The sequence below is a fragment of the Cibotium barometz genome, chromosome 36, assembly GCF_041138505.1.
Source record: "Cibotium barometz isolate CiBa-2024 chromosome 36, ASM4113850v1, whole genome shotgun sequence".
In the NCBI taxonomy this organism is placed as follows: domain Eukaryota; kingdom Viridiplantae; phylum Streptophyta; class Polypodiopsida; order Cyatheales; family Cibotiaceae; genus Cibotium; species Cibotium barometz.
Window position 1 is genome coordinate 18,794,117 of NC_141081.1, and position 21,432 is coordinate 18,815,548.

Sequence of the window (21,432 nt, forward strand, 5' to 3'; positions counted from 1 at the left end):
GATGAAGCAACATCGACGAATATCGTAGTGCAACCACTGCAAGTTGAGTAACTCACACACCTATGAGGCATGTTGAAGACGCCATGTGATAATCCAAAAATACAAATCTCTATACAATGATAATCCAAAAATACAAAGGCCAAATTTTAATCCATTCTTCTTTTATTGTAAATATGTCTTACCAAAAATATGTGGTTTTCTTTACGTAGTATTTTACCTTGGCGTGAAGAGTAAACCCCATTCATAGCATACTTTTATTTACCTTGGTGTGAAGAGTAAATCCCATTCACAGCGTACTTTTACCCTTACTTAGAGCCCTCGTAATGAAGCAACAGAAAGCATAAACGCCTTGTTGAGGTGATTTAAGCCTAGCCATGTCTAAGTGAGATCATTCACAGGGCGCATTTGATCCAAAGAACAGATTCATCCCTCTCTCATAATTCTGCAATTTTCTTTATATGATATTTAGAAGAATTACCTCGTAGGCATATATTCCCCAAACCATGCATATCTATAGCCCCAAAATTCAATCTTACAATGAACCTCTCTCTCTCTCTCTCACTCACTCACTCTCACAATCACTCTTAACACACACACACACGCACACACGCAGGCACACACCCCTCAAAACAACCTACGTATTGTTCATGCCATAAAATAGATCAACATCAATAAGAATTCAATGATCTAGACATTGACTTGACTTGACTTTCACTCACAAAAATGTGCCTCGCTTGCAGATGTAGACATTGATAGGTGGACTCACAAATATTGCAATGCACAAAAAAGATGCCACATATTAATCTACTGCCAATTCAAAATCCTAAATTTGGTTTTTATACAGTTACATTGACGTTGACATTTATGTTAGTGAATATGCAAGCGATATGGCTCATCCTTTTTTCTGTCCACTGCCTTAATTTTGCTTGAAGGATTCTATGGGTCTGAGCAAACAATCTCCAGTCGGTTGCTTCGTTGTGAATTATTCCATCTTAAGGATTAGAAACTCTTGGCTCCATTGGCCCCGATAGCAACGAAGTAGTGCAGCCATAAATCCACATTCTCCATGAAGCATGGTTTATAATAGCATAATATACATACGGCAAAACGTGCATGCCATAAGTATTGGTCCACCAATATTTACATTACAAGAGAATAGTGGCATCAAACGGGAACCGATTCTTAGCTGCTATAAGGCCTCGTTGATCGGCCCCTGTAGGGTTTAGGATAAGGTTCGGGATAGGGGGTGGAGCCAGGTCTTATTCGAGGCATGTGCCTAAAAGATTGAAAATGCAATGGTGGCCCATCCCTTACTCCATCCCACTGTTCATCGAATTCGCCAATAGGTTGTGAATCTAGTGGGCCAATGTCCTGCTTCCAAGAAGTTGCAACTTTTATGAGTAATTTGTAATGGAATACAAAAGTGGAAATGAGTACTTTGTCATTAGAAGCAACACTAAACAAATATCTAATATCCAAAAAAGATCCTCTATTTTTGAACAAACAAGTTTCACAGCTAAAACCATCTCAGTTTTAAGTCAATTTACGTTACACATGCCCCACACTCGGAACTAAATAACTAATTACACTAGCATTTACCCAACCACTAGCATATACATAATAACGCTTGTAATTGTTGGGGTAAAGGCATTATGCCCACCCTTATAGTGTGTACAAGCCCATAAGTTATAGTACATAGTACACTTAGTACTTTTAATGTACTAAGTGCACTATGTGTACTAGTGCAATATACATGTGTGATAGGGGAGTCACACACTCACTTGGTGAGTTGACTTATCCCCACAACTCTCTCTCTCTCTCTCTCTCCCTTGCTTCTCTGTGTATGTCTCCCATGAATGAACTCTAAACCTAATTGCTGTTTTCTCCCCTTCAATTGGTATCAGAGCTTTGGTCCCTCCCTCTTCTCCTTGATGGCTCCTGCTGAGCTGGTGCCCATTTGAATCTCTCTCCTGTGCTGGTGCCCATTTGAATCACTTGCCTTAAGCAGTGCTGCTCTCCCAGGCGCAGGTGGAGAAGAAGGCGAATGGTGGCCCATGCAGGTCAAGCAAGCTGCAGCTACTCACTAGCGCAGTTCAGAGGCATCCCGGCAGTAGTGCAGCAGCAGGAGCCCGTCGACTTCAGGCGTGTAGGCTGGCTCTAGGCGAGCGAAGAAGCCAAGGACACAAAGAACGTACGCTCACAAGGCGTGGCGCTGGAATCGACGGGCAAAGCAACGGGCAGCAAAAAGAGTCAAGGACACGTGCATCGCTTCCCTGTAGCGCCGTGTAACGCTGGCCACAAGGCGGATAGAGCAGTCGACTCCAAGTCGTCAGCTTGGCGCTAGGCGAAACAGGTGAATACACAAGGCCGCCGTGGTTCTTGTTTTGGCTGCACCCGTCGGGACTCTTGACTTTTCGCCATAACATACACACGCGTTTCGCTTGAGCGTCACCGCCAGCTTAAGCTGGCCACTCTTCGCGGCAGTACAAGCCGGCTACCAGGCGCCGGCGTAAGGGGGGCTCGAGAGAAGGTGACGTGGACAAGGGCTGCCCAGCATACGCGTATCAGCTACAGCACAGCAGGCGCTTCTCCATCAACGCATCAGCATCAGCATCAATAGCAGCACTCTTTCTGCAGCAACATCAGCAAGATTTGCCCCCCTCTCCTGCAACAGCATCTGCAATCAAAATTCAGCCTGCAAATTGAGAAAAATCAGAAATCAAGGTATTTGCCTCAATTTTTTTTTCTTGGGATTTGCAATTGAGCAGGTGCAATCATTAATTGAGCAGATACAGGTGCCGAATTGTTCAATTTTTGAGCAAAATTGGCAAAATTGGGTGACATTGGTCACAATCAGGATAAATTTGCAGGAAATTAGTCAAATCAGGATCAATTTGCAGGAAATTGGTCAAATCAGGATCAATTTGCAGGAAATTGGATGTCGAAATTTGGGGCTTTTGATGTAATTGTGCAATTAAGCACTCATACATGCTGTATGATGTGAAAAATCGCACATTTGGGAAAAATTGCAGCAAATTGCAGTGCAAATCAAGGGGCTTTTGTGCCAATTTGGTTGATTTGCATGTAGGCGATCGCATTTGATGCCGTGGATAATGTGCTGATGCCTTACAAGCACTCAATGTGCCTGTAAATCAAGGGGCTTTCATGTATTGGATGTATACGTGGCCAGGGGGAAGCATCGTGAACACTCTGGATGCCTTCATGTGCGCCAATGTACCATGCATGATCAGAAATTGATCTCAAATCAAGGGGCTTTTCAAGTTTGTATGCTTGTTGAGCTTGGCAAAGCAGCAGGCAAGACATTTATGCCTTGAATCCTCAAAAATCAGCTTGCAGTCAAGGGGCTTTTGCCCAATTTCTGTTCGGGACTGTTTTATGCAGTGTTCGAGACTGTAAAAGTCTGATTTTTACTCATTTGGACAGCCAGGAGAGCATTTATTGCTACTGTACCTGCTGGTACAGATTTGGCACATCTTTGTGCATGTTTTGACATGGCTGTACACTGTTTTGAGTGATCAAAAGGTTCAAATTCAGCTGCTGAAATTGCCGGTACAGGTTTGGTACATCATTGGTGAGCACTTGGTACTGCTGTACAGTACTTTGGAAGGGCAAAAGAGCACATTCAAGGTGCTGTCCAAAATCTGCAGCAACCAGATTTTGGTGTTTTCATCACATACAGTGGGAGATAAGTTGCATTCTTGCTTCCGCAGTGGGAGATAAAGCTTGGGAGAAAAACTGTGAGCACTTTGTGTGCTTTTGGTGCAGTGTTTGCACATTTGCAGGGAGTCAGGCATTGACAGGTTGCATTTTGCTATGGCAACCACAGGTGACAGCTCTTCATTGCTTCACATCAAGAAGCTCGAAGGCTCGCATAATTATGATATTTGGCAAACCCAGTGCTACAATGTGTTGCTCCAGAAAAAGCAGCACAAGCCTATCAAAGAAAGGGGTGTGATGCCCGCTTCTCTTACTGCTGAAGAGTGGGAAGATATGGATGAGCTGGCAAGATCTACTATCATGTTGTCTGTGTCAGACTCATTACTTTTCAGCATTCGTGAAGAGAAGACAGCTTGGGGAATGTGGCAGAGATTGCAGGACTTGTATGCCCAACAAAGTGCCTCAAGCAAAGTGTATTGGTTGAAGAAACTCATAGGTCTTCAGATGAAGGAAGGGGCATCTATGACAGCCCATCTAAATGAGTTTAATGGTATTGTCAGCCAGGTCATTAATCAAAAATTGGCAATGGACGATGAGTTCAGAGCCACTTTTTTGTTATGCACTTTGCCAGAGAGTTGGGACACATTTAGGACAGCCACTAGCAATTCGAATGCTATGCTGTCATATGCAGATGTTGAGGGTGCTCTTCTTCAAGAAGAGATGAACAGGAAAAACAACTCTGTTGGAAAGTCCAATGCAATGAATGCACGTGGGAGATCCCAGCAAAGGGGAAAAAGCCAAGAAAGGGGAAGGAGCAAGTCTCGCTCCAAAAAGGATTTGGAATGCCATTATTGTGGCAAGAAGGGACACATCAAAAAGCAATGCTACAAATGGAAAAATGATCAAAAAGAAAAGGGAAAAGGCAAAGACAAAGAGAAGGATGAAGCCAAAGATGTAAAGCCAAAGGGCAAAAGTGGAGTCAAGATCGAAGAAATCAATGTGTCACATGCAGGTGGCAGTGAGGATGAGGTCCTATTTACGTCTTCACTTGATGCCCATTCACTTCTTACAGGTGGTCATGGTATGCACTCATGGATCATTGATTCAGGTGCCTCCTTTCATGTCACAGGTTGCAGAGACTTGTTTGTCAGGTATACTGATGGCAATGAAGGAGTGGTTTATTTGGGTGATAACCATGCATGCGAAATTCTTGGCAGAGGTGATGTGAGGCTTGTATTTTCCGATGGCTCACAGCTTTTGCTCCATGATGTCAGGCATGTGCCTGAGATCAAGAAGAACCTGCTTTCTACTGGACAGCTTGATGATGCTGATTATGTTACCACATTTGGTAGTGGAAAGTGGAAGATTAGTAAGGGCTCACTGGTTGTTGCCAGAGGCTCTAAGGTGGACACTCTTTACTTTATGCATGCAGGTGTTTGTCACCATGCTAATGTAAATGCAACCGAGCTGCCGGAAATCTCTATGTGGCATAGCCGGTTGGGACACATGAGTGTCAAGGGAATGGAGCAATTGTCTCGTTTGGGTTACTTGCCTTCTCTAAAGTTTTCAAGTTTTCAGTTTTGTGAGCATTGTATATATGGTAGGCAACTACAGTGCCCCCACAAGAAAGCTCTTGGACAGAAAGATGCTCAGTTAGAGCTTGTGCATACAGATGTATGTGAGATGCCTCAGCTTTCTTTGGGAGGGGCAAAATATTTTGTGTCTTTTATTGATGATGCCACACGCAAGGTGTGGGTCTATCCTCTTCGTTTGAAGAGTGATACATTCTCAGTGTTTCAGAAGTTTGTTGCTCATGTTGAGAATCAAACTGGCAAAACACTGAAGGCTCTGCGTTCCGACAATGGTGGAGAGTATACGTCCAAACAGTTTCAGGACTTTTGTGATGCTAAAGGCATCAAGAGGGAGCTCTCTACTCCTTATGATCCTCCACAAAACGGGACAGCAGAGAGGATGAACAGGACCATACAGGAGAAGGTCCGTTCTATGTTGTCACATGCTGCATTACCTCATGGTTTTTGGGCTGAAGCTGTTATGACAGCCGTTCATCTTATAAACAGGTCACCTAACACGAGGCTTGGTGGGAAAGTGCCAGAAGAAGTATGGACAGGGAAGCCTCCGTCATACAAGCACTTGAGAGTGTTTGGTTGCGTTGCGTACGTGCACATACGCAGGGAAATGCGCACCAAACTTGATCCTAAGTCTCACAAATGCATATTCCTAGGATATGGTGACAGAGGTGAAATGGGGTATAGACTTTGGGATCCCATGAATAGAAAGATCATACGCAGCAATGATGTCATTTTTGATGAAACATGCATGTATAAGGAGCCTGCAAGGCAACAGGAGCCTGGCAGAGTCATCTTTGATGATGATGGACATCATGGACAACAACAAAGGGCTGTAAATCAGCCATTACAGCAGGAAAACCAGCCCTTAAATGGTGCTGAAAATGGTCCAAATGGACAGCCAGAGATGGCAGAAGATATCCCTATGGATATACCACAGTTAGAGGATATACCGGGCATGATATTTCAGCCTTATGGCATGGAACAGGAGCCACCAATGGGTGATATGCAGGCTGGACAGCAACCTGCAAATGATGGTCATTGGGTACGGAGGTCCACTAGACCCTCCAGAGCCCCTGACAGGTTTGTTCCAGGGGTTGACTATTTGATGCTCACTGACTGTGGGGAGCCCTCATGTTATAAAGAGGCTTTACAGAGGGCAGACAAGGCTTTATGGGAGTGTGCCATGAAGTCAGAGATGGATTCTCTGCATAAAAATGGAACATGGAAGTTGGTGCCTTTGCCTGCAGGCAAGAAGGTTTTGCCATGCAAGTGGGTATACAGGCTCAAAGTTGCATCAGATGCTAAGCCAAGATACAAAGCCAGGTTAGTGGCTAAGGGCTTCAAGCAGGAATATGGTGTGGACTTTGATGAGATCTTCTCTCCAGTGGTCAAAATGACCACACTTAGAGCTGTGTTGGCTTTGGTTGCACATGATGATCTGGACTTGATTCAGATGGATGTGAAGACTGCTTTTCTTCACGGTGATCTCCATGAGGAGATATATATGCAGCAGCCAGAGGGTTATGCAGTAAGTGGAAAGGAGAAGCTTGTATGCAAGCTGAAAAAGAGTCTTTATGGGCTCAAACAGGCACCAAGAGAATGGTATCATAAATTTGATACATTCATGAAATCCCAGAAATTCAGGAGAAGTGACATAGATCACTGCTTGTACACCAAGAAAGCTTTGGATGGCAGTCTATTGATCCTCATCTTGTATGTTGATGATATGTTGATTGCCGGGAAATCTCGTAAAGAGATGGATGCATTGAAAAAGAGGCTGCATGAAACCTTTGATATGAAGGATTTGGGTGATGCAAATCACATCTTGGGTATGCGGATACTTCGGGACAGAAATCAGCATGTGTTGTATTTGTCTCAGAAGGAATACATTGGCAAAGTCTTGCAGAGGTTCAATATGGACGGGGGGAAGAAAGCTAGTACTCCTTTGCCTCCATATGTGAAACTCAGTGCTATGGACAGCCCACAGTCGGATAGAGACAGGGCTGATATGGCCAAGATTCCGTATGCTTCAGCTTGTGGCAGTCTCATGTATGCCATGGTTGCTACTAGGCCGGACATTGCATTTGCAGTGGGAGTGGTTTCTAGATACATGGCCAACCCTGGCAAGAAGCATTGGGAAGCAGTGAAAGGTGTCATGAGATACCTGAAGGGCACACAGGATTTGTGCATTTGTTTTGGCAAACAGGATGCATTAGTGCATGGTTACACGGATTCGGATTATGCCGGTCATCCAGATAACCGGAAGTCTACTACCGGTTATGTATTTACATTCACAGGAGGTGCTGTGTCATGGATATCCAGGATGCAGAAGTGCACTGCCTTATCTACTACAGAGGCCGAGTATATTGCAGCCACAGAGGCTTGCAAGGAGGCATTATGGCTATCTTGGTTAGTGGTTGATTTGGGTTATACAGGGGATATTCCATTGTTGCATTGTGACAGTCAGAGTGCCATTCAGTTGGCAAAGAACCCTGTCTTTCATGCAAAGACGAAGCATGTGGATGTGAAGTATCACTTCATCAGAGAGGTGATAGAGAACAAGCAAATTCAGCTTGTTAAGATTCATACGGATGACAACCCGGCTGATCTGTTGACGAAGAGTTTGCCTCCGGAGCGGTTTGCTCATTGCAGACACTTGATGGGCATTGGATGAGGCCATTTTCAGCCTTGATATGGCCTTGTATATTATCATGTACATGCTGATTTTTTTTCTTTTACTTAAGGGCACTTTGCCTTTAAGTGGGAGGTTGTTGGGGTAAAGGCATTATGCCCACCCTTATAGTGTGTACAAGCCCATAAGTTATAGTACATAGTACACTTAGTACTTTTAATGTACTAAGTGCACTATGTGTACTAGTGCAATATACATGTGTGATAGGGGAGTCACACACTCACTTGGTGAGTTGACTTATCCCCACAACTCTCTCTCTCTCTCTCTCTCCCTTGCTTCTCTGTGTATGTCTCCCATGAATGAACTCTAACCCTAATTGCTGTTTTCTCCCCTTCAGTAATTTCATCAATACAAAAAGCCAAAGGGAGTTGAGCCATGCCAAAGTGCTCGTATTTATCCATGTATATCAATGTTCATATTCATAAACTCTTAACACGCTCACATTTGACCTGAATGTACTTGATTGCTCATATATGCCTATAGAAGATAATGTCCTATGCAGGATCAAAGCGCAAAACTGAAAGCTCCGAACACCTCGTCTGAGTCACTTCATGCATGTTTATTTAGAAAAATGCAAGCAAATAATTTCATGAACTTGAAAGACGTACTGTTAGAGCTCCACCTCGTGTTCCGGTGTCCAAAAATATGATCCTCTCACCTTAGTCTTGGCAGTTCGTTATGCAAAGCCAGTTCTGGATCTCAATTCTCCAAATCGGAGACCCTCCAATAAGGGACAATATTCCTATCTCAGTAGCAGCTTTTCTGGCTCTCATGAGTTTTTCAGGCCTCAGTATTTTCAACATCAAAATCCTCGTGGACCTTCTCCAAATCAAAATCAAGATGGGCGACATTATCAGGTAACAATGACAAGTGATTGTTTTCTCGATCACAACAGCAATCGTCACATTGGTGATACCTCCACGCAAACTGATAACTTTCAACATCGGATATCCGGTTCAACCAACTCAAAAGATGCTTCGACACCTGGTCTCAATACCACCTGTTTCGGAAACCATAAATGGTTCGTGCACCTGAAGCGTTCCAATGCTCGACAACACACTAATGTGGAACCTTCAACTTTAGAATTCGAGTCGGAAGTTCAATGCTCACATAATTTAAAAGGCAAGCATGTAGTAGCTCATGGAATTCATGTTCGTACTAGCCTTGCTTCAGAGACTTTCCCAAAGATTTCAAAGTTACCACCTTCTCCTTAGACACCAGTGGATACAAATGAAGATTCTTCTAGCACGACTTTAGAAGAACAAATGGGTGAAATTGAAAAGTTCTTGGATTCATTATCTCAAGACTACTAATTGAATCCTATGAAGAAACAAAGACTGACCTAGCACCTTTAGAGCCAACGACACAACAAAGAGTGGTTAACGTACTGTTGGATAATGTTCTCAACAATGGTGAACCTATTGTCGATGATTTTGTAGCTTCATTGGACACTCCACTACTTTCAGCATGGAACTTCTTACAGATGGCGTTCATATATCTATGAGAAATTTTATGATCAACAGCAGGGCAACTAGCCAACCAGCATCTCCAGATAATATATAAGCATGAAGTCATTCTCAGCAAGTCATCAAGTCGTTCCAGCATTAGTAAAGTAGCATTAAGTAGAAGATATGTAGAAAGGAGCCAGAAGGTCACCCCCTTGTGGCTGACCAAGGGTCAACCATGTACAAGCATAAAGCAGCCTTTTGTATCATATAAAATAAAGAAAAACCCTGACACAAATCTCTCTCTTCTTCTCTCTTCTCTGTCTTAATCATGTGTAAATCAGGCTTCAGCATCTTGTTCTTAATCAGGCTTAGGGCTGTGGATCAGTACAACAAAGGCTTCTACACATGCAACAAATTCAGCCCTATTTTGTAATCATCTTCACTGCAGCAATCAAAGCAAATACTGCTTCGGAAGGGGGCCCTTCGGTCGGTATTTGCAACCCCATCTAGTGTAAAGAATACTTTTCTCTCTCTCTCCATCTATTTTCTCTCCTTCTCTAGCAAGTTTACTCGCTTATTGTCCTTCGTACTCACAAGTCCAAATTCGTTCAAGCTTCCACATGTTACATTGAGTACACATCAAGCAGAGGATCTCAATGGTGGGCAAAGGCCTTCTAGTGAGCATCATGTCCCCCTATAACATGCACTTGCTTTGTGGAAGCTTTTTAATATCGATGCTTAATACTTGCTGAACACTGAACTGATAGAGATGGCACAAAGAACACCAGATTGGGTCCCAATTACCCGATCAAGGGCCCCCACCGTTGCCAATGTATTTGCTTGTTTTGCAAGAGTAAATGAATGTACAATGACCACTTACTGCTGTCCACAGGCTGTGCACAGAGAACACCTGTGTTTGGACTGTAAGGGGCTGAGATGGACTGATTCTAGGGGCAAATTGAAGGTGCCCATAATGGTGCATTTTGCTACCTTGTTGCGTTACTTGCCAGGCAATGTGCCGTACTGGCCACTCAAGAATTTGTCTCACCTTGTCTGGGTCTCTACATATATACCATCCTAAGTGATGATATGACCCAAATAAAGGAGCTCTATTTTAAAAAAATCACACTTGGAGTCCTTTGCATAAAGCTTCTCTTACCTCAATATCTGCAAGACAGTCCTAAAATGCCGCACATGCTCATGCAATGACTTACTATAAAGGAGTATGTCATCGAGGAACACCACGACAAACTTTCCCAGATATGGATGAAGTAAATCATTCATCATCTGTTGGAAAGTGGTTGGAGCGTTGGTCAAACCAAATGGCAAGACCAAATCCTCATCTGATGATACCCTAACCTCAAGTCGATGTTTGTGAAGTACTTCGCTCCCCAAAGCCGATCCACGAGATCATCCATGTGGGGCAATGGATAACCGTTCTTAACTGTGAGCTTGTTAAGCCCTTTGTAATCTACACAGAAGCGCACGAGCCATCCTTTTTCTTGGACAAAAGCACGGGTGCCCTCCATGGAGACCTACTTGGCCATACAAACCCCCGTTCGAGACAGTCCCTTAAATGCCTTTGCATCTCGTCCTCCTTGATATGACTATGTTGGCGTTGGATTTCGTCGCCTCCCTCCCTCCTCGCTGCCATGTCAGCAGCTGTCCTTTGCAACTATATCCCACATTGTGGGTTTCGGCCTTCACAGCCCTCCTATAGGGGGCACTTCGCCCCATGGTCTCCCTCGTCCCCCACTTATGGTGGACAACGGGATCGGGGGTGGGGAGACCATCTTTGGCCAGGCTATGCCTCCGTTCTCTCCGCGTTGCTGGCAGTTCTCCCAGGTGGCTCTTTCGCATTCCTTTCATGGTATCAGAGCCTGTTCGGCTCTTGGGCTCCGTCTCGGATTCACTCCTGCTTGGCATCGTTTGGGCATCTCATTCTGGTAGGTGTTGGCATTGGATTTCACCGCTTGCCTATCTCCTCGCTGCCACATCAACAATTGCTCTTCGCAGCTATATCCCACATAGTGGGTTTCGGCCTTCACAGCCCTCCTATATGGGGCACTTCGTGAAATGGTCTCCCTCATCCCCAACTTATGGTCGACAACGAGATCAAGGATACGGAGACCATCTTTGGCCAGGCTAGGCCTCCGTCCTCTCCGCGTTGCTCGCGGTTCTCCTGGGCGGCTCTTCCGCATTTCTTTCAGACTAAACCGATAACGTTGTTTCGCATATGGCCAACTACAAAGCAATAACTCAATATCATGATCTACATTCCTCTCAGGAGCAAACCATCAAGTAAATCACCTGGAAACACGTCTATGTATTCATATTTAATATCCTTAACACACAAGATTCATCAGATTCTATGATGGAATCGTCAATGTAACAAAACCTATTACAATTAACACACAAGATCTACATTCCTCTCAGGTGCAAACCATCAAGTAAATCACTTGGAAACACGTCTATGTATTCATATTTAATATCCTTAACACACAAGATTCATCAGATTCTATGATGGAATCGTCAATGTAACAAAACCTATTACAATTAGAAGAGCCCACCCCCATGAATCAAGAATCTTGTAAAGAGATATTGCACTTAAAAAGACTTAAACGACACAGATACACATCATACTCAAAATATTTTAACTGTTCATTCATATCAATAGCTGATACAATAGGAATATCCTTCCTCTAAGGAGATACAAAATGGGAATCCTTAATCACAATGGGATAATCGTTATGTACAAAAGTAATGACATGGTTTTCATAACTTATTTGTAAGGTAGGGTTCTTATCCTTGAGCCAAGATATTCCCAAAATTACATCAACCCGATCCAAGGTCTTTAGGTGGAAGTGAAGGTTCTTACGATAGTCACCCATGCGCATATCTAGGTTCAAAACTGTCTTGTCCCAAATCTCTAGTGCCATGCCCAGTGCAAAGTTCACTTGGTACCTGTGGTCACTTGCCTGTGAGCCTTAGGGTTAGGGTTATACAGGCCTAAGCTAAGGAGGGTTAAAAATGTCCATCATGGCTAGTGTGTGTGCACAGAGAGAGAGAGAGAGAGAGAGAGAGAGAGAGAGAGAGAGAGAAATGATAAATGAAATGAAATGATATATTAACGTCTTCAAAAGGCCAAAATGACCTATGAGACCAAAAAGGTTACAACAATTGGTGGATCTGATACAATGTCTGTGTAAGGAAAGCTAAAAACAATTAAACAACTAACTGAAACTGAAACAACTATGAGGAAAAAGCTCTCAAGAGAATGTGTTGCATGATTGAATACTCTATTGATTTGATATGTAAAAGCTTACACCAAGTACGTGCTTTTATAGGCTGAATGCCTTATCTTTCTCAACACTCTACTCATGGGGCGGTGACACTTGGCTAAACCAAGGGCTGTTCACACATAGACATAAGCGGGTACACAAACAAGGGTACACGTACACAACTCGTACTACACACACACACACACACACACAGTCTTTGAAATACCCAACAAACCCCCCTTCGGAGCAATGGCAAAGTGACTTGAGACAACCTTCAATAGTCATAGTGATTTGGGTTCAACACTACACTCTAATGCTCCATCTAAGACATGTTTCTTGCTATAGACTCAGAGGCAGTAAAGCGTGGTTCAGATGTGTTACATGCGCTGAGGTTGATCGTGGTAACGCACAACAGGGCCTTCTTTATACCTTTATGTGGCAAGATCTTTAACATCCAATACACAAAGTAGAGAGAGAAAAGAGAATAGAAGAGAAGTAGACGACATAGTATTGGGTCCCAATTTACCCACTGAATATTACTTATATTTGCATGCAAGAGTATTTGCTTATATCACTTCTTTGAGAACCTTATATCACTTCTTTGGAGAACTGCTGTACAATCCTTGAGAACAAGCTATATGGCTGCCCAACGCAACAAGGAAGACCGTACGTCAGCTGAGTATCCACCAATCCAAGGGCTCTGCAGAAGACTCTTCAGGGCCACTTATGCAAGTCCAGATAGCTATATGACTGCACATATGCGGGCTGAGAATGGAAGAGGAGCTTCAATAATTAGCCTGGAGAGAGTAGGATGCTGTGTGCTGATTTACGGCTGAAATCTGCTTTAGAGACCTTGCTGAATTCTGAATGATTAATGCTGAATTTAGGCGACTGCTTATATATGATTCCCTGATGCTGGTCGGTTCATACCAGTAGCTGTCAGCCAGCAGACTTGGACAAAAAATACTGTTTAGCAACATTAAATGCTGCGCTTTTTTTCTTTTTGCTGCCCGTAGGCCTGGCCGACTGATTGCACACTGGCCGACCTGATGCTGAAGTGTTTGATGCTGGCCGACTGATGCTTCTTTGCATCTTATACTGGCCGACTGCCTATATAGGGCATCTACAGGCTGCAGACTAGCTGCATATGCCCCCTATGACCTGGATATTGCCCCTTATGGGCTGGCCCATAGACCTATCAATGCAACTACATGCAACTTATGCTATGGATTTGACTTCTAAATGCCCTATCTAATGAATTCTCCAAGTGGGTTAAGAGGACTGAGTCAAGACTGACCTCTATGGCTCAAGGACTGACCTACGTAGTTCATGCCTGACTGTCCCTGGACTGAGGGCTCACAATGGGATCACGGCGTACGACAAATATTCCTAGATAAAGGTATTACTGCTATACAAATATTGCGCCGATGATGATACCAGTGTGTCACTGTGTACCCCAACCCCAATGCAGGGTGCACATGATATTCCCTCCTGATTAACTTAGCAGCAGGTTCAGGGCTTCCAAGTAATCCGCCAATAATTGGGGGTACTCTTGAAAGAACTCTTCATCCAGCCATACTGCTTAATGGGTTCCTCGGTACTTGAACTTCATATAAAATTGTCGTATTCTTCGACCGGAACCATGCTTCCATCTGTGGAGGAGAATTTGTTCTAGCTCTATGACTTCTGCCACGTCAATCGTATTTGTTTGTTGCTTTTCAAATACATCCTGCAATGTTGGACCTACATATTGCTTCAACCAAGAAACATGAAAGACATTGTGCATAGTCCAACTTTCCGACAACTTCAACTTTAAAGAGACATCACCAACTTTTGAATGATGGGAAACAGGCCGAAACTTCGGAATGAAAGCTTGGGACAACGCTTGCCCACTTGCTTTAGCCATTGCTTCATGATGCAGAGATATACCCAATCCCCTTCCTTAAAGCTGACAACTCGCATGGATTTGTTGGCTTGCCACGTATAAGCTTCCTGAGCTTTGGCAAGGTGCTCCTTAAATAATTCAATTATCTCCGAAAATGTTTTGGTTGTCTTGTTGGCCTCTAGAGACGGTGATACATGTCTCGTCAAAAGAGATGAGAACCGGCAACCAAATTCTTCCTCATACGGCGTTCGACCAATACTCGATGAGTGAGTATCATTTAGAATTGCTTGAACCAATGAAAGATATTGTTTCCATTTCGACTGCTGGTCATGGCAGTATGATTTGAGAACATCAAAGGCCAATTGATTATATATTTATGTTTGGCCATCTGTATGTGGATGGAATGCACTAGACAGCTCCAACTTACTCCCAAAGTTGTCAAACAACGCTCTCAAAAAATGGGACGTGAACTTAGGACCTCTCTCTAATGTGATTGTCCATGACAAACCACCAATGGGATACCAATACTGAATGAACAAGTGAGCTATGTCCTCGGCTGTGGATGTTTGCTTGCATGGAATGAGCATGTAAAACTTTCTGAATCTATCCACAACAATCATACACTATGTTTTGAGATCTAGCTGAAGCAGAAAGAGAGCTTACGAAGTCCATACTGATGTCATGAAAAGGTCTCTCTAGAATAGACATAGGCTGAAGTAACCCTGCCTGTTTCGTATGTGGAACTTTCACCTTTTGACATTAGAGTTCTGAGCACCGAACAAAGTGTCTAGAGTGTTCCACGCCTCTAAAGAGGTATCTTTTCCATCTATATGATGGATATAGGTGTCACTTAAACCCAAGGCAATAATTGCTAAAGCCTTTTCATCTGTACTTGTCCACATGGCCTTTTCTTCCCTCATGTTAGGCATTTTCTCCTTTCCATTAGTTATATACCTAGATGAATCTAGGAACATGCCCAAATTCAACTATTAGGAACGTGCATGTTATATACTCATGGTAGTCAACCCACAATACTATATATATATACCTAGATGAATCCAGGAACATGCCCAAATTCACCTTTTAGGAATGTGTATGTTATATACTCATGGTAGTCAACCCACAAGACTATATAACTATCAACTCCATTATGCATAGTATGGACTAGATACTATGACATCCCCACTAACGTCATCCGTGCCCAATAGTGGGTGTAGAACTCTGTATCAAGATATGCTGTCACACACACACTCCACACACACATAAGAGCATATATTCACACAAAGGCCATCGTACTGAGTTTCTATCAAACCTCCAGAGATGCAGGGCATGTTAGAAGCATAGTTACCGCGGAACGGCGTTCCGCCTTCCCGGAACGCCGGTACGCCGCTCCGAAGCGCAAGGCGTGCCCGGAACGTGGAAACGGGAGCCGGAACGGAGCGCTTGCCGGAGAACGTGGCGGAACGCGTGGCGGAATGCGTGTCGGAACGCTAGGGCGGAACGCACGTTCCGGGCGTTCCGGAAAAGTGTACTTTCGCTAAGTCGCCGGCGGTCGTTTTTTTCCAGCGTACGGCTCTTTTTCGCTTCTGCGCCTGCTTCGTTGGCTGCGCCTGCTGCTTGAGTGCTCTCCCTACCACTCCACCCTTCCTCTTGGCTGCCCCCTTGGCTGCCCCACACTCTCCATTCCACCTACTACCCCACCCTTCCTCTTGGCTGCCCCACACTCTCCCTACCTTGAGCCTTGGCTGCCCCACAGTGCACACTCTCCCTACCTCCTCTTGGCCCCTCCTCTAGGCTCTTGGGCCTTGGCAAGTTGGCCCCTTCTTTTGCTCGGGTGGCACTCGTGACTCGAGTCTTGAGCACTCAGCAGGTAAGATTTAAAATTTACGCAATGAACATTGGATTTTGGAGATTCTAGTTTGCTGCGTTTTTTTCCACTTTGTGGACACTTTACTTATGTCTCATGCAAGGGCATTTTGCATGTTTTTTTAATTTTCAGCCATTTATCAATTTCAATGGCACCTCCTCGTGGCATAGATGCAGAAAACAGATCCCCTTGGTGGAATGAGGTGGATCTTGTGTCCAGATATGATAGTGCAAGAGGAGGAGGGTCACGCAAGTGGAAGTGCCGCTTTTGTGGATCCATTAAGACTGGAGGCACGGATCATGTGCGAGCCCATTTGTTGGGGGTTAGAGGCAAAGGCATTTCTGTTTGCCCTACAGTGTCAGGAGCAGATATCATACGATTGCAGGCACTTGCAGATAGACTTGATCCAGCAGGGAGTCGGCCCTCTGTTCTTGATCCTCGAGGTACATCATCATCAGCTACACCTGCAGGCGTGGGCATCTTCAGCGAGTGCATCTACCCCATTATTTGGGGCTGCTCCACAGCCATCCGCACATGGAACAAATGCTTCCCAGACCCAGGCTTCACGAGGTCCAGTGCAGGCTAGTCTTGTGGCATCATGGCACCTTGGGAGGAGGGCACAAGTAGATGCATCAGTGGCACGGTTTTTTTATGCTGCAGATGTTCCTTTGGTAAAGGCCCGCAACCCATACTTTGCAGATATGGTGAAGGAGATTGCTTCTTTCGGACCTGGCTATGCTCCACCTTCATCCGAGGCATTGCGCACTACACTTCTAGCCACAGAGAGGACAGCCATAGAGGATGCCTTGGGACCCATTCAGGATGTATGGCGTAGATGTGGCGTCACTATCATGGGTGATGGTTGGAGTGACACTAGGAGCCGCTCCATTCAGGGTATCCTTGCCTACTCCAGAGGATGTAGCTTTTTTATTAAAGCTATTGACAATTCAGAGGCGGGCAAAACTGCAGAGAGATTGGCAAATATTTGGAGTGAAGCCATTGAGTACGTGGGTCCCAATAATGTCATCCAGTTTGTTTCTGATGGAGAGAACTCAAACAGGGCAGCAGGGAGGATCATTGAGGATAGGTACCCACATATTTGCTTCACTCCTTGCATGTCACATGGGCTCAACAATCTCCTCAAAGATATTGGTAAGATGCAGTGGGTGGAGCCTTCTATTGAAATGGGCAATCACATTGTTTCATTTATCACTCGCCACCACTACATTTTGGTTGTATTTCGACAGAGATCCCCAAAGGATCTCTTAAAGTATTCAGATACACGCTTTGCATATAATTTCCTTATGCTAAAGCGTCTTTTTGAAGTGAAGAATCATTTGAGGCAGCTTGTAGTTTGTGAGGAGTGGGATGCATGGCGAGAGCGTACCTCAGTGGCAGGTATTCGATGCAGGTCCATTGTTCTTGATGACACTTTTTGGGACACTATTGAGGTATTGTTGCAGGTTGTGCGGCCAATCATTCTTATGTTGAGGCTTCTTGATGGAGATGAGCCTTGCATTGGCAAGGTGTATGAGGGGATGGACAGGATGATTGAGAGAATCCTATCTCTACAGACTTTGGATGGGGGTAGGAGACAGGAGCTATCTCGTCTTGCGACAGGCAGGTGGACAGAGTATCACTCGGCATTAGAGGCTGCTGCATTTGTGGTGGATCCAGAATTTCAAGGCAAAGGACAAGAGACAGATGCAAAGGTTGTGCAGGGTTGGGAGGATATCTTGAGGAAGCTTGTACCCAGTGCAGATGATAGGAGGAGGGTTCGTGAAGACCTTTCCTTCTATCGACAAAAGAGAGGCCTCTTCGCTTTGCAGGATGCACAGAATGATAGGTTCAAGATATCCAGTGCACGGTGGTGGGAGGATTATGGGGCAGATACACCACTGCTGCAAAGATTGGCCATTCGAGTGCTTAGCCAGGGTGCTAGCTCCTCGCCATGTGAGCGCTTATGGAGCAGTTTTGCGAACATTGCAAGCAAGAAGAGGAACAGGCTTGGTGTCCAGAAGGCAAATGACCTTGTATTTGTTAATGCAAACTTGCGTTTGCTTAACAAGTTCAGGGCTGAGTGTACTCCAGAGCCATTTATTGGATTTTGCCTTGATCTTGATGACAATGATGGTGAGGATCAGCCAGAGGGAGAGGATGATGTGGAGCAGCATGAGGATGAGCAGATTGAGGGACAGCCTGGACAGGAGGATGAGATCCCACTTGCTGATGACTAGTCTTTGACTCACCAGTTACCTTGGCCCTTGAGGCTAGTTTTGTACTTGTCATGCGATGTACTTTCTTTTTCAGTTTCTATATATCCACATGCGATGTACTTTCTTTTCAGTTTCTATTTGGAGTCTGGACTCTTCAAATTTTTAATGTTTAAGACTTTAAAGTTTAATCTTGGATATTTAAAATGTTTTGTCATTTTAGTCCTAAATGCCGACATGTCATATGATGTGGCGTTCCGCGACGTTCCCGATCCGCTCCCGTTCCCGTTCCCGCTCCTGTTCCAGCATCCAACGTTCCCGGAACGTTCCCGTTCCGTGGTAACTATGGTTAGAAGTCATCTCCTGTCTTTATTGAGACACCAGGGCCTCTGTTGTGGGTGTCCCCGCCCTCGTAGGTGTTTTTCTCATTTTTCCTCACTCCCCGTATTTTTTCCCATTTTTCTATGGCTTGGGTGGCTACCCTGTGGTGGTTGGAGCTCAAAGAGTCTCGCCGACTGCTCCATCAGGTCCACGACTTCACCTATGAGCTGGCCGACTGGGTGCCTTCAGCAAGTCGTGGAGGTTTAGGGCCTGTCGGTTGCTTCTGATGCAGGCCGACTGTGGTATGGGGGCCATATAAAATGGCCCCATTGCTCCCTTGTCATATCATCTTGTATCATTCCGCGATCTTGTGTATATAGAGCAGAGTTACACGCCTATCTCTCTCCTTCTCTTGTGCTGTCTATTTTCTGCACTCTACTTGCTCTTGTGGTCTCAGATTTGGTTATCATCTCCGCTGCGTATTCTGACATGGTATCAGAGCCCTAGGCTCTTGATAGATCTTGGGAGTTGTGTGAGCAAGAGGGGGACTGTTGCGTTGCTGATTGGTGGATTGTTCGGGACTGTTCGGAAAGAGAAGAAGCAAGAGGATGGCGGGCTGATTTGCACAGCCACTTGCATGTGTAAGTTTTTTTTACCCACCCACCCACCCTTTTCAGTTACATCCCCGCAATGGCAAATTTGTTAGAGATGGCTGAGAAGCATGTGAAGATCCCAACTCTCCCCACGTTCCCGAAGGACCGTCAATTGGACGGGAACAATTACGGCATATGGAAGGTTATGATGGAATCTGTGTAGGAGTCATATGACCTTGCTGATTTCATCGTTGTCGGGGTTCCACGGCCGGAAGCAGAGGCAGGGGAGTTACAGTCAACCACAAAGGACCGCGAGGCACAAGCACAGTTGTGGGATCGTGTCAACGCCAGGGTCCGTTCATTTATCTTCCTCAACTGCACACCGCAGGTAATCAATCATGGAAAGCATATGACGCTAGCCAGAGGCATATGGCAGCACTTGGCTTCTCTTTATTACAAGGTATCGCCCATGAAGAGGATTTCCTTGGAAGTACAGATGCAGGTTATGAACCCTGCAAAGTCGTCGACGATGCCGAAGCATATTAACAAGCTGCAAGCCCTTCAGCAGGAAGTCCAGCAGGAAGTCCTTCAGGTTGGGAAGGAGAGATCATCAAAAGATATGGCCATCACTTTGCTGTCCCACTTGCCTTCTCAGTATTCCGCATTCTACTCTTCTTTGATTACGAGGAGCTTGTGCCCATGGTCTTGGACCAGGAGGAACGATTCACGAACCCTCTTCATAGCGGAGGTTCGGAGGGCTTAACTGGCCAACGGTCAAAAGGCCGAAATAACAACAAGGGCAAAGGGAAGGCTTCACCGGAGAAGTCTTCTAAGAAGAAGCCTGACACGGATCGAGAGAAACTAAAGGCCAACAGGTCCTGCAATGATTGTGGCGAGAAAGACCACTATTGGAGGAAGTGTCCTAAGCGGACTGCGAAGAGTGTTGATTCTTCAACCTTAGCTGCAAAGACTATAGCATTTGTGCACTTAGAGATGATGGATTCAGATGCTGCATCGTCTTCGAGCGAGGAGGCACTTGGCTTCACCGCAAAGGATACCCGAGAGTGGATTCTTGATAGTGGTGCTTCCAGGCACATGACTCCTTCCCGAGACTTCTTTTTGAATTTAAAACGGCAATCAGGTCACATCTTCATTGGCCACAACTCCACCATTCCAATACACCGCGAGGGCCGGATGGAGATTATTCCGGATGGCAAGGGGGGTAAGCATTCCTCCCGTGTTCTTTACGTCCTTGCTCCATCTTCTATCAATGCATGAAGTATGTAAGACTGGCTTTAGGATGGAATTTGAGGAGCATTCAGTTGCTCTACGGGACCGTGAGACTCGCCAGGTTGTTTGGGAAGGCGGTGTGGAGAATGGTATCAACAAGCTCTCCGCACTCTCCTCATTGACAGGTTCTCAGGTCGGAGATCTGTGCACTTTCAGTTTGGCCACTTAAATGTGGATGCACTGTGACGAGCTTTTCGGGACCAGATGGTGGTTGGCTTGCTAGATGTTGGCAACAGGCAAGGGCGTTGCAGTTCTTGCATGCGTGGTAAGCAGCATACGGAATCCTTTCCGAAGCAGGCTTCTAGGCAGGCTTCAAAACCATTGGAGTTGATTCACACTGACTTGTGTGGACCTTAGCAGACACCATCATTGGGAGGTTCTCTATATTTCATGCTGCTTGTTGATGACTGTACCAGATTCACGTGAGTCTAATTTCTTTCATAGAAGGACCAAGCTTTTGCACGGTTCAAGGATTGGCACGTGATGGTGGAGAAAGAGTCTGGATTGCAGGTAAAGACTCTCAGGGCTGACAAAGGAGGTGAATTCTATTCGAATGCTTTCATCAGATTTTGTGC

General features: G+C 45.0%; 1 protein-coding gene across 1 annotated transcript in view; it reads right to left on the reverse strand.

Annotated features, from left to right (window-relative positions):
- Positions 1–769: 769 nt before the first annotated feature.
- LOC147617573 (uncharacterized) overlaps positions 770–21,432 on the reverse strand; it is a 63,466-nt gene continuing 42,803 nt past the window's right edge. The window contains exon 2 of the mRNA XM_086775857.1: positions 770–1,371. Coding sequence (XP_086631983.1) covers positions 1,183–1,371 — 189 coding nt within the window. The 3' untranslated portion in view covers positions 770–1,182. The remainder of the gene's footprint in view (positions 1,372–21,432) is intronic.